The 14,603-nt window shown below is 37.4% G+C and overlaps 1 protein-coding gene across 2 annotated transcripts in view; it reads right to left on the reverse strand.

Annotated features, from left to right (window-relative positions):
• Positions 1-2,412: 2,412 nt before the first annotated feature.
• Positions 2,413-14,603, reverse strand: part of LGSN (lengsin, lens protein with glutamine synthetase domain) — a 47,909-nt gene continuing 35,718 nt past the window's right edge. For both annotated transcript variants that reach the window (XM_082405140.1, XM_082405139.1), the window contains exons 4-5: positions 7,923-8,089; positions 2,413-5,394 (exon numbers count right to left, since the gene is read on the reverse strand). In XM_082405140.1, the coding sequence (XP_082261266.1) occupies positions 4,195-5,394; positions 7,923-8,089 (1,367 nt within the window). In that variant the 3' untranslated portion in view covers positions 2,413-4,194. The remainder of the gene's footprint in view (positions 5,395-7,922; positions 8,090-14,603) is intronic.

Raw genomic sequence — 14,603 nt, forward strand, 5'->3', positions numbered from 1 at the left:
GGAGGGAAATTCCACAAACATAAGGAAGCCATTGAAGGGTTCTGCTCGGCAAATAAGCATGACTATTCCACCCTGATCTCTGTTTTTTATGATCCCCATCAAGCTGATCAAATAGTGTTTACACATGAGTTTCTGACAACAGAGGAAGCTAAAGAAGTTCATTTAATTGCAGAAATTTTAGGGCCAATAACAAACCACAAATCACTGATTCTTTCAGTGGTCCCCATCTTTATTTCTCACTCTCTCTGGGCATGTGCATGTGTGTGAGAGTATTATACTATACTATAGAACTGTATTATGCCTATAGCATATAAGCTGCTTGATCAATCGATTGGTTAAACAGTTATTGAATTTCAGAATATCTGCAAGGAATACAAGATATAAATATGAATAAGATCTGTGCCTTTCCTTTTTGGAACTCACATTCTAATTAGAAAATCTGTCATGTAAACTACTAATTATAGGCAACATGAGAAGAGCTTTAACAGGGAAGATACAAGACACAGTGCACATATGTAACATTTAGAGATACAAGTTTTAACACCTGTAATAGGAAACCCAAGATTAAAGGTATTGCCCCATAATACCCATATTACAAATATATTGGTAACCTATTTTGTCAAACAGTTGACTGAAGATATGTCAGTAGACTGTTATGTGTCCCTGATAAGTTCAGACTTTACTGTGTGCTTTCAATTTTTATTCATATTAAAGTCTTTAAATCTCTCATTGCCCTCAAGTAATTATTTCAAGCTTCGTTGTTATTCAGACAATCACTGTAAAATGAAATTTTAGATCATAAAATGTCCTTGAAAACAGAAGCTTCCTACTATGATACTGATATTTCTTTTCTTGCCTTATTATAGTCTTTAATTTATACTTCTTATGTGTACTCACTTAATAACCAGCCTTAAATTCAGTAATCACATTTTCCCCTAATCTTTGATTAGAACAATTATAGTAATTGAAAACAAAGGAGTAATTTCGTGAAGAGATTCATAAAGCATCCTTTTCAAGCCAAAGCGCAGCCTTCTAAGTAGTTTTTTCAGTATTAGGGCTACAAAAAATTCTTGCTGTTCTGTTTAACATACACAGATCCAAAACCCTTTCATTGTCTGCTCATATTTGTCTTGGTCTCCCCTGGAACTGTGAGTTCCAGCAGAAGGCTTAGCACACAACAGATGTCCAATAAATGCTGTTGAATGACTGCCTGGCCCTCTTAACCTAGACTAAGACAGTAGAAGCATCAGAGAAAGTCCCTTCAAAAATAAAAAGCCTGTGAACAGATAAATAGGAAAGAAACATACAACAGAATTTGTATGTCTACTCCAATTTTTCTTTAGCTCTGAAGTTTCTTAGCCAATGTTTATTTTTGGTTTGCCTTAAAAAACAAGAATATATACATCAGCACACTCTAAAGGAAATCTCTGTGAAGACTGCCACACCGATTTATATTATAAACCGATTGGTAACACATGGCTGAATATTTTCTGTCAACTCACTACTGTATACTGAACACCGATGATAATGTTCCCAGTTACATAATTCCCTCACGCTGCCATCCTGAATATTGTGTTTTTTTTAAGTTATTGTGCTAATATCATATTCTAGGAGAAAAAAAGGCTACAAACACCTTGATTAACAGAGTTTTTATGCTATCTTTTACACATTGTGGTAAAACTAAGCCAAAGTACTAGATATGTTTCATGAAGGCCCATGAGCTGCATAAGGGGTCTGAAAGAAAAAGGCACAATGCAACATCTGTGAGTTTAAGTTTTATTCAGGGTCTTACTGTGGACTATAGCCTGGGAGACAGCCTCTCAGACAGCTCTGGGGAAGTGCTCCAAAGAGGTAGGGAAGGAGCCAGGATATACATGACTTTGGGCTAAGGAATAAGTGCAGTCAACCAAGCATACATCTCAGTAAAAGATTACCTCTAGTCACAATGAACAGGTAGTTCAGTTAATGATTTTAGTGCTTTTCTATGCATGGGAAGATACAAGAATCTGGGTTCATTAAAATTCTTCCTCAGATATGCATCTAACTGTCTAAAGGCCTGTTTTTCCAAAGCACGTTTCATCCTGTTTTTCATCCTGAATTCCTTCTGGGGTACACTGTTGGTCGGTGACTGCAGTGGCTAAAGACTCAATCCTTGTAGAACTGAAGGGTGGGCAACACTCTTTGTTGTACAGGTCTATACAGCTCTGTTAGGATGGGTGACAATGTAACTTTTTTGCATGTGTGAATCCCTCTAATTCAGATTCTCCTAGACTAGAAAGGTTGAGGAGGTGATCTTTCACTGGTTCTTTTACCTTTATTCTTTCATCCCCAAATCCCTCAAATTTTCCCCCCACACACTTAGACACACACACACACATGCACACACACACATACAATCACACTCACACTTTTGTCCAAGTAACAAAGACCCAAACTCACAGTGCCTTAAAGGAGATAGAAGTAAAAATCTGAATGTGGGCAAAGCATGCTCTGCCCACAGGACAAAACATCCACCCCATTACTACCCTGTGCAGCTCCATTCCTCAGTGTGTCACTCTAGCCATATCACCTGCAGGTTAGTCGGCAGGAAGGTGAGGGCAGAAGGATGGGGAAAGGACGGGGAACGGAGAATTGTCCTTGAAGGAAGTTTCCTAGAGCTTCCATACAACACTTCAACTTGCATTTCTTTGGCCTGAACCTAATAACACGACCACACTCAGCCACAATGAAACCCCAGACATGTTTATATGTCACTATTGAGAATGGAGGGGAGAATAAAGACAGGGAGACAATCAGTAAGCTCCTCCCCCATAGAATGCATGGGGTTTCATTCTCTGGAGTGTTCTTGCATTTTCCTTTCCTTCTCCACACACCCTACACTACCATTCTCTCTACCTCTTAATCCACCCAAAAAATCTTATTCTTATGTATCCAAACATACTTCTCCTGCTCAAAGGAAAGAGGGTGAGCAATTAGAAGAAGACGGGCTGACTTTCAGTATTAAAGCTACTGAGTACCATGGATTTGAATTAGGAGGATCTGAGCCATATTCTAATCCTGTGCCTGTGTGTTTGCTCTCTCAACTGAGACCACAGTTGGTTTTAATTGAACATAAAATCTCCTATTTGATTCTAAGCAGTGGAATAGGGTTTTTATTTGCTAGTAAGTGGATTTTGAATTTCCTCCCAAAGGAAGCTAAACTTTGGTGATAGTTACAATAGTATCTCATTCACACAAACGTCTAGAACATTTAAGATTCTCTGGGGAGATACCAACTTCTGTGGGCAGGACACTCAGTAATTTAAAGACAATTTTAGCTGAAAGCATTGCCCTGGTTATCAAGGCAGTTGTTCTCACGCTCCACAAAGCACTAGAGGTATCTTTGAAATCTCCAGTTTCAAAGACTGGTATAAACCAGGAAGATCCCAGCCACCGCGACCCATCCTCATTCCATCTGTATTTTATGAATTCTGCTTCTATATGAGATACTGTTGAAAGAAACATTTTCACTCCTTTTAAATATTTGACCTCATTGTTCCCAGCTCAAAATCTATTTCTTGTGCATTTGTTTCTTGTGGACATTACAGCCTTGAAATTCCTTGGCCTTTTAGGATCTGGTGACAAAGGGTAGAAAGAGAAGGGACATATGTGAAAACTTCTGCTAACTTGTCATCATGACAAATTTTTGTAAAACTTAATTAAATCCTTTAGAGGCATTACAATGATGCTTGCAAAATAGGCCCTCAGAATGCCTTGATGAGTGAGATTATATTAGCGAATATCTTTATTTTCCTGGCAGTCACAACCGATGTGTATAATTGAAATTATTTCGTTTTTTTTAGTCATTTAAATTTTGCATTCTAATTCTTAAGTCTTTTTAATTGTGTGAATATATTTGTTGCTCCCACAAAACTGAATATTCGTATCTAGGTCAACATACGCAGAGGCAATGACCACCAAGTGACAAGGTTTGGTGGGTTTTCATGTCACAGCTGCACCACAACTTTATTGTTTGTTTCTGAATCAGAATCCTCTCAGCAACCCCACTTCATCTGTCAAATACTCCATGGGGACAAAAAAGAGAGAAAGCATTTGTAGTCTTGTTGTTGTTGCAAAAATCCAATCTTTTCTTCCTGACAGATCAACTACTTAAGTAAAACTCACATCGCTAAAGGAATAGTTAAGGGTTTCACACTAAATAAAATACTCTAAGAATTTATTTCTCTCAGCATCTGTTTCTTCAGTTTCCAACTCATATTTCTTCATGGCAACAAAATATCGAATAAAAGTTTCCCCTAGAGCCTGTCTCAGACATTGATCTTCCTCCAGTGCCATGAGGGCATCTTCTAGTTTCAAAGGGATCTCAGAAAGTTTGGATGGATGAAGGTCTGTGCTGTCCTGTGGAGCAGCCAAAACACCATCGTTTCTCTGAAGTCCATCCAAGCCTGCAGCCACAGTGGCGGCCAGCACCAGGTAAGGGTTTGCCGTGGCTGAGCCCAGTTTATTTTCTATTCTGGCGCCTTTCTCGCCATGGCACTTGATATTAAAGGCACAGCTGTTATCGTTGTATGCCCACGTTGTCGGCACACTCCCCTTCAGGTCTTTACTCTCCTTGAAATAGCGCCTCCGGCAGCTAGCAGCAGGAGCCATCAAGCAGCTGAGAGCAGCAGAGTGCTTCAAGAGACCTGCCAACCATTTTTTCCCAGTGATCGTGAGCTGCTCAATTCCAGAACTGCTACAGAACATGTTTTTCTTTCCATCGACATCCCAGAGGCTATGAGACAAAATTCCTGAATTGCAGAATCCAGTCTCGATGAAAAAGCTAGTGATGTAATTATATTTCCTTGCCACTTCTTTGACAGCTGTTCTAAAGGTAAATGCATTATCAGCTGAACTGATGCCAAATTCGGGCAGAAAGCAGATTTCCGTCTGGCCAGGCCTGGTAGAGGAGGAAAAGCTCTCAACATTGGCCCCAGTGTGATACAAACCATCCACGAGTTCCTGGATGAAGGGCTGGTCGTGATCATTTAGCAATGCTGAAGCAGGAAGAGATATGGTCTTTGAATTGATGATTTCAGGTACACCAAAAATGCAAAAATCATAGATGAAGGCAGAGAACAGGGAGAAACCAGAGTCCTGCAGCCGGCTCAGCTGCCTCTTTGCGATGTGCCTTGGGGAAGTCAGCAGAGGCTCGCCAGTCACAGTGAACGTGTCACAGATCACCCTTGCGGTCCTCTCAGCCCACGGCAAAACTCTGAAGGTCGATAACTCTGGCATCAGGACTATGTCACTATTAAAACATGTTGCTCTTATGTGATCCACTTCCTTGTCCTTAGGATTTGGTATCAATTCAAGATAACCTCGGGGCATGCAAACGCCATGGATCACTTTTTCCTAAAGAAGTTAAAGGATAGAGCAATCAAGTTTTGAAACTTGAAAACAAACAAAAAGGTGGGGGGTGGGAGTGGGAGAATGAGAAAAAATGTTTAACATCTGTTGGTTAAAGCTAGCTTAATATCAGATAAATTTTAAATAGTTTAAAATAAAACTCCCAAAGGTAATTTATAAACAAGTCTTAATAGCTTTAGCCTTGGAGACTCTATATGCTCATGTTCATGAAAACAGCACTCATAAAGAAAAGCTCAGTCCCATGTAATTAATTTTTTTTTTTCATCTTGATCTTTTGTTAGCACTTTTATGAGTTGAGTGAACTGATGAGGATGAGTATAATTTTTGTGACTTTCTGTCTGAATTTAAAAAAGAAAAAAAAATTCGACAAGGACTCAGAGGCAAAGAATATACAAATCAATTTTCACTGCAAAGTAAAGGAGCTGTTACAGTGGAGGATTACTGGACTGAATGTCAATATTATGACATAGTATGAGTGTGTTTCATGTTTCGTAATTGCAATCATTGTTGCTTTTGTTGTGGTCATCCATGTACAATGCTTGGTGTCAGTCGATTTATCTCTTGTAAAAATAAAATACAGTGTGTGTGTGTGAAAAAAAAAAAAAAAAAGAAAAGCTATAATGATAAAGAAAATATCTATAGCAAATGACAAAGGTAAAACCTAACAAAATTATTTGAACTGCTCATAACCAAAAGTATTTTTAAAGCACTTTTTATTGTGTGGCATAGTGGCTAACACTTCAGATAAGCCTTTATTTTGGCTTATTCTATTGTAATCCCCACAGGTAACTGACTCTCCAAAGTCTACAGTAAAGAATTCTCACTCTTTCTCAGAGAGTTGACTGTTGTCACACCCGGGACACACAGGACAGAGGAGCCAGGACTGCTGACCACTGCACTTCTCTCTTCACTCACCTTTACAACCCACTAACGAACAAAGTACCTCACAGGCTCAGAGTTCCAGAAACCTTGCCTGTGAATGTGGACCTATGTTATAGTTTCCAAAATGTTGCAGCCTTCAAGTCAGCAGTCCTCTGTCATTAATTCCTTGTGTGAAGTTAAGCAGGTCACAGAACTATGTTATGTGCCTCAACCTCCATATCTGTGAAACAGAAGTGTTAGAATAGATGATTGCTAAGGCACTTTCTAGTCAAATACCTCTTGGGTTCAATGGATTTAGCTTTTATTTAACTTTTCTATGAGCCATACAACATGGAAATAATGAAGTTATAAAGTTGAACAGATACATAAAAATGTAGAAATTGTGCAGTGGGAATATCAATAAGGTTTCATGTGTTGACGTTTCCATTAATGGGTGGAGAAAAAGCTGACTGTAAAGTTTGGTTCCTATGATGTCAGTGAACACCGTGAGGTTAACAAAACCTACTCACATTCTGCAAGCCAAATTGTTTGTTATATTACTTCCAAATCTCAAACAGCGTGGCTAACGAGGAGGGGCTGATGCTTGCAGAAGCGACTCTTCTGCAGGTGCCAGTGAGCCACTTCCTCCTTCGCTTCGCTCCTGGCATCCAAGTGCCATTTGACCTGGATGATCCAAATCTGCTTTTGCCAGTAGTAAAGTTGAGTAAGTCAAGCACTGTTTATTCAGTGCCTGCTTAATTTTCAACCTACTCAAGGACCTATATACATAAACTTCGTGTGTGTGTGTTTGTGTGTGTGTGTGTGTGTGTGCAGTCAGATCTAAAGAATTTTTGAAGAAACAGATTTGAATCTTTTGGAATTCTTTAAAAAGTGTTTTGAAGATGCCCAGTTTTTCCCAATATAAAGCAAATGAGAAAAATTACAATTTGATGTTGAAGTAATAAGTAAGATATATTTAAACAATAATCTTAGAGGATGCTTAATTTTCATACTTTTGTATATAATACTGATGTCCCTTCCTAAGAAATGATGTTTCAGTAACACAGTAAGTCAGTTATTAAAGTCAATACATGACATAAACTGAAAAATACTCAGAAAATCTCAAAACATATCTAAAAATATTGTATTTCTTGATATCACTATTTTTGAGAACTTAATAATATTTATTGTCATCCAACAAAAATAGGATATATTCTTATCAGAATTAGAAGCTAAAAGGGATATGCTTTTTATCTAGCAAATTCTATTTAATCTTTTTTTTTCTCTTTGTATTTACTCCTGGGTCTTCTGTTGTAATTTTCTCATATCAAACAAATTATAATCTTCATAATTGCAATAAGAGAAAAAAGGAGTGAAATTATTCAAGGCAGAAGGATGAAAATTACCAGTTTTAATTAGTTTTATATTGGGTAAATGAATTGCTGTTTGGGAGCTGAAAGTACACATTCAGCTCTTAGGGGAACAATAATGTGTCTGGGGAGTGGCAAGGGAAGAAACAAAATGAATGATTGGTTTTCAACTAGAATTGCTGTATAGATTACAATAAAATAAGAAAGAGCAATAAGGACCATTTGCTTGCAAATGAATTGAATGAAATTATATTCAATCATAACTCTACTTGCAAAACTCACTTGGAAAAAGTGTGCAGGGATACTCTTAGACCTGGACACACCATGGAGGTCTGTTGCTTCAAATCGCACAAACTGAAGGTGGTTTTTGGTCATCTCTTCTTTAATGTGTTTCATTCTAGAGGAGAGTTGAGGTGCAGTAGGAATTTGAGTGCTGTCCCTGGTGTTATCTGTAAAATAAAAAATGGTCTAAATCATTAGATCATGATGAACTGCGAAGTAAAATGAGGCTAGAGAATAGTGAATTAGTCATTATGATCATTAACAAAAGCATCATATGTTTCCATGTCTTTGGCTTATTCCTGAGAACATTGTCTCTAAACAGTCTAAGAGATTATCATCTGGGACGAGGTGAAGGTTAACTCTATTTGCTTAAGTAAATAGCAATATTATATGTAAGCACTTACTGAAAATGTCTTTGCTTATGGAAATTAGAATATATTTACATCACTGCTTTGGCACCATATAAGGCTGTATACAGATGAGTATCATCGAAAAGACTTTGAGCTTCTTGAACTAACTGGTTTTACCCAAATAAAAAGTTCCTGTATGATTAAAGGTAAAATTATTTGCTTGTTTTTATTTTCTGTGGGTTTGCTTTTTTGTTTCATTTTCTTTGCCAAAAGGGCTTTATATCTTTATAATGGCATCTGAATCTAAGACATCTACATCTCTGTCAAATTTAAAATTTGTACAAATGAGCATATAAAAGTGTTTTTCAAGAATGAGAGTATAGGAGATGAAAAATCTAGACTGAGTACTCTATTTTAAAAAACTAGAAAACTTTTTAAAAAGTTTTTTTCAAGACTTTTAAGATAGTCTACAAATTCTAAAACTCTAGAGTTAGAAGAGACTGGAGATAACATCTAATTCAACCAACTCAGTAGCTTAAGTCCCAGAGAAGTACAACCAGGTTCCCTGAATCATGCTCTCAGTCCATCAACAAAATTGAAACTGGAACCCAGACCTTTTGATTCTCGGTGGGTGGCTCAATGCCATAAAATGACTGAATGTATCTAAAGTGTAGAGAAGGATCAGGAACACAGTACACATTATAGATGTTGGCTACTGTCTGACTTTTAGGAGACGCAGCAGATTGTAGTCATTCAGCACAAACCCTGAAGCTCATCTGCCTCCCTACAAATCCTGCCTTTGCCCTTGCAACTTTTCTTATCTCAGCTTTCTTATGTGCCTCAGCTTTCTCACTGACACAATATTACCTATTTCATAGGCTTGTTATGACGATTAAACAAGTTATTTAACAGTTCTTGGCAGACAGTAAGCACCATATCAATGTTTCTTAAATGCGTCAGGTAAGCACAATTACTCTCACCCTGGTAAATGGTACCATGATCATGTCTGAATCTGAATACCCATCAATCTGTCGCATCAGTGATGTTGAACAGCTGTAATTTTAAAGTGATGCTTGAGTATCATTTTTTGAGATATAATTAGGCTTTTAAAACATAAAGATTGACAGTTTAAAAACACAGATTAAGTAGATTTTAAGTACATGAAGTATGTGGAAATCAAATGACTGGTTCTACCTATGCAAATATATTAGGGATGCTGTCCCGTCACTGATAAATTTGGCTGCTCTGATGCTCCATAGGCTTTATAACTACCTTCCATTTAACAGAAACAATTAAGCTGTAGCAGTTACAGTGTTTTATGCCAAATTAGCAGTTGCTGTGTTCCCAAACTTATTCTGAAGTATTGGGTGTTCTACCCAAGATGAATAATTCTCCTTAAAGAAAATAAAATTGATAGGCATTTTAAAATATGGAAAATTTTAGATAATCAGTATTCTAAACGTAATAAGCAATTACATGTAAACCATAAATATATTAATAACATAAAAAAATCAGAAGACATTTCCTATTAAAGGTATAGTCATTTTACTAGTTCACCAATAATACAATCACAGGTAATCATTAGTTCTTTGCCTTATCTGTATCTTCTACAGTTACTACAATAAATGTGTGCTATTTTAAAATAAGAAAAAGGTTTATCCACTCAATATAGATTTTTTTTTTTTTTTGTTACCACATACTATTTATACTGCACATATAGGGGCAGCCAGAAAAAGGCTGGGCACCCTTAGAGAGCTTTATATTATTGAGTGAGGAAACTATAGACAATAAACATGCCACCAAATGCAAGGGTGGGATAACTTATCATGGTGAAAGTGCTGGGGAAAAAAACAATCATCTGAAGTATTATTTCTGTGATATTTGATCACAATGTGGACAGGCCCAACCACTGATTCTCTCTAACGTCACCAAGTTGCACTATGGCTGGACAGTGAGTGTATATATTAGTTTGCTAGGGCTGCCATAACAAATACCATAGACCAGGAGGCTTAAACAGAAATTTATTTTCTTACAGTTCTGGAGAGTAGAAGTCCAAGACCAAGGTGTCAGCAGGATTGATTGTTTTCTTCTGAAGACCTCTCTCCTTGGCTTGTAGATGGCCATCTTCTTCACATGGTTTTCCCTCTGTGTGTGTGTTTCCTAATCTTTTCTTATAGGGACACCAGTCATATTGGATTAAGGCCCATTCTACAGAACTCATTCAACATTAATTACCTCTTCTAAAACTCTGTCTTCAAATACAGTCACATTGTGAGGTACTAGGGGTTAGAACTTCAACATATGAATTCTGGGGAGACACAATTCAGCCCATAATAATATACTGACCAGTTTCCATTTTCTTCAGGGTCCTAATCACCACCTGCCATGTTGTGTAATACATGTTTACTGTCTTTCACCACTTACATGTTAGCTCCAGGAGAGCTTACTTATTATGTATTTACTTACTTGCTATTGTATCCCCAGTACCTCCAAGCAGTACAGGCATATCATAGGCACTCAATGGCTATTCCTTTAATAATTTAATAATTAATGTGATTTAATTATTTAGTTAAGTAATTAATACATCATGTGATTTGACCTTGTCTAATTAAAAAGTAAAAATTGGCATCACATATTTTGATATGTATCCTAAGTATCAAATTTTCATTTAAAAGTTTAATTCTTTCACCAAATATGAGAGTCCTATTCAATCAAATTTCATTTTCATAGCATCAACTAATCTGAATTTTCTGACTTTCTTTTCTTCAAATAAATTGCACTTCTTAGTTACAATTAAACCTTTTGTTCATCCCTTCCCAGATGTGGATGATAGAGCATACACGTGTATGATAGAAGAGCAGACAGATATTTGCCAGTTCATGGGCTCATTTGTTTTTCTTATACTGTGGCTCCTGAGATGTGCTCTCCTTTCCCATCTCCTTAGAGAGCTAATAAATTAAATCAATGTGCTTTTATAGAGGAAGTTTTATGACTGTGAGTTTTTAAGGTGAAAAATAAGAAAACATGAAAAACCAAGCAAATCTCAAAGCTCTATAACAGCTAGAAAGTCTTGGAGAAATATCCATGTTCCATGACAATGAGGACATGTTTCAGTTACAGAGAACAAGCCATGGTCACTTATAAAAGGTAAGTTAAATAGGTGTTTGGGCTTTCAGAAAACTCATTTCAAAAGAGGAAAAGTGCCTTTGAGAGTACACTCTGTAATACATTCAGCTTAGGGATGTTTGCCATATTCCTTTCCTTCATCGACCTGGCTGCTCTGAGAGCCACACTGTTAATGCAGATGTGACCCCACCTTTGGCCACATCACATTAGCCCAGCAGTATTGGAAAATGCGGGTGGCAGAATAACCTGGTATAAAAGCCGGGACAAAAGCAAAAACAATAAAAGGTGAGGGTGGGGGGAGCTATTCTTTGAAAAAATACATTTTTAATAAATTCAAAGTAGTTATTACAGAGAAGAAAATACCACATTGAAATTCCTTACACTTATTTTGGAGATTTATTTTTATATTTATTTTGAAATTATTTATTGGTGGTTTGTTTGGAGTTGTAAACTTTCTGGTACTTGGGGCCTGTAAAAAATCTAGCCCTGGGCCAAAGAAGAAGACTGTGAATTAATCAAGTTGAATCAATCAATAATTATACCCACACCCCTAGTCATAGTTGATTGGTGAGAAGAGAGCTCATGACACAGTTCTTTTCTCAGATATTTTGACTTGAGATTAAATAATGGTAAATTCCATTTCTCTTTTATGGCTGAAACTATATAAAACAAAGGTCACAAACTGTGAAAGAGCCAGTGTAATCAGCAGATGTTTTCTCATTAGCCTTCCCAGTGTTTGGAAATTTTTTAAATTAGTTAACACTTAAATATCAGAAAATTTCGTATAAAAATCTTGAGTTCAACCTTCTCTTGAAAAAAGAGAAAGATTTGGCAACACTGGGTGAACATTTCTCTGCAGCAACCATTGGCTGGAACTCTGAGGTGGCCTTCAAATGGGGTATGTATGCATCTTCTAATTCATGGGTTGGCAAATGTTTTCTGTAAATGGCCAGATAGTAAATATTCACAGCTTTGCAAGCCATGTGGTCTCTGAGTGAGTAGCACTCACTACTTTCTCACCAGCACACCTCACTCACTGGCATTATCTGCCTGGCCCCTGTGGCATTTGTATTGATAGTCCCTGATGCTTGGAGGCTGTTGGTGCTCATGTTCTTCACTTCATGGAGAAATTCATGAAGCCAAACACAGAAAGAGACATTCATGAAGCCACGGAGAAATGCAGACATGAGAGATGGTATGAATTGCCCCCGAGGATGTTGACACCCTAAACCGTGGAACATGTAGAATACGTTAAACTGCAGGGCAAACAGGACTTTGCAGATGTAATTAAGGTTATGGACCTTAAAACAGGGACATTGTCTTGTATTATTCAGGTGAGCCCTTAAAAGCAGAGAACTTTCTCCAGCTGTAGGCAGAAAAGAGGTGTGGAAGACGAGGAATTCAGAGAAATTCCAAACATGAGAAATATCGGAGGCACTACTGGCTCAGAGATACAGAACCAAAGGCTTCCAGGAGCTAAGGGCCACTCCAGCTGGCAGCCAGCAAGGAAACAGGAACCTCAGTCCTATGACTGCAAGGAACTGGATTCTCCCAACAATGTGAATGATCTTGGAAGTGTATTGTTTCCTAGAATCTCTGGGTAAGAACTAAGATGGCCAACACCTTGATTTTGGCCTTGACATACCTGAAGCAGAGAAATCAGCTGTGCAAACCTAGACTTCCAATGTACAGAACTGTAAGATAATGAATTGTGTTCTTTTAAAATGCTAAATTTGTTATGGTGGCAACAGAAAATTAATATATATGGAGTCCTGAGAGTGTTCACTCTCAGGCTCTATGTCCTTCTTAGGCCCTGTGTGTAGTAAAGAATTTAACCTTGCCCAAAGAGAGCTCTGGCCTTTACCCTTGGCCCTGACTGGTAATCTCTAAGGCCTTAGAATGTCCTACCTGACAAGAGTGCCTTTGTTTTCCTTGTGTCTCTGGCCACACTAGAAAGTCCAGCAATGTCATTTATTATTGAGTCATGTGGTATCAGCTTGACCCCAGTGGAGCTGGAGAGTGAGGTCAGCCGTGTGGCCAGATGGCTGGAGCTCCAATAAAGACCTGCACACCAAGACTCAGGTGAGCTTCTCTGGTTCGCAATACTCCATTTACATTGTCACACACCAGTGCCAAGAAAATAGTGTTGTCCATGACTTCAGTGTCAGAGGACAAGTGGGAGTCTCATGCTTAGAACTTCCTTGGACTCTTCATCATGAATCCTTTCCTTAATTGAATTTAATCTGTATTTTTTTCATTGTAATAAACCATAACTTTGAGGATAATAGCCTTTGGTGAGTTCTGTGAGTTCTTATAGTTAATTATCAAAACTAAGGTTAGTCTTAGGGAACTCCCAATCTTGAAATTGGTTTCAGAAGTGAGAGTAGCCTGATAGACACTGTATCTCTAACCTTACACCCTGCTATATTTCTACCTTTCCAAACCTTATTTGTTCAACCTTTTCATCGTGGATTCCTATGTGGAATAAATAATTTTAAAATTAATTTCTATCACTTGGATCCCAGAGATTTTTGACCAATACACTCATAGGCCAAAATAGCTATATTACTATTGATAACCCATAAATTTAGAATAACAGAATTTTTAGTATCTGGTCTTACATTTAGGTCTTTAATTCATTTTGAATTTATTTTTTTGTATGGTGTTGGAGATTGTGCTAATTTCATTCTTTTCCATGTAGCTACCCAGTTTTCCCAGCAACACTTATTGAAGAGACTGTCTTTTCTCCATTGTATATTCTTGCCTCCTTTGTCATAGATTAGGTGACCGTAGGTGCATGGCTTTATCACTGGGGTTTCTATCCTCTTCCATTGATCTATATTTCTGTTTTTGTGCCAGTATCATGCTGTTTGATTACTGTAGCTTTGTAGTATAGTCTGAAGTCAGGGAGCCTGATTTTTCCACCTCTGTTTTTCTTTCTCATGATAGCCTTGGCTATTCAGAGTCTTTTGTGTCTTTATAACATTGTAAAATTTTTTGTCTAATTCTGTGAAAAATGCTACTGGTAATTTGATAGGGATTGCTTTGAATATATAGATTACTTTGGGTACTATAGTCATTTTGACAATATTTGTTCTTCCAATCCAAGAACACGGTATATCTCTCTATCTGTTTGTGTCATCTTCAATTTCTTTCATCAGTATCTTATGGTTTTCTGAGTACAGATCTTTTGCCTCCTTAGGTA

The sequence above is a fragment of the Balaenoptera borealis genome (genome assembly GCF_965194805.1).
Source record: "Balaenoptera borealis genome assembly, chromosome: 9".
Classification (NCBI taxonomy): domain Eukaryota; kingdom Metazoa; phylum Chordata; class Mammalia; order Artiodactyla; family Balaenopteridae; genus Balaenoptera; species Balaenoptera borealis.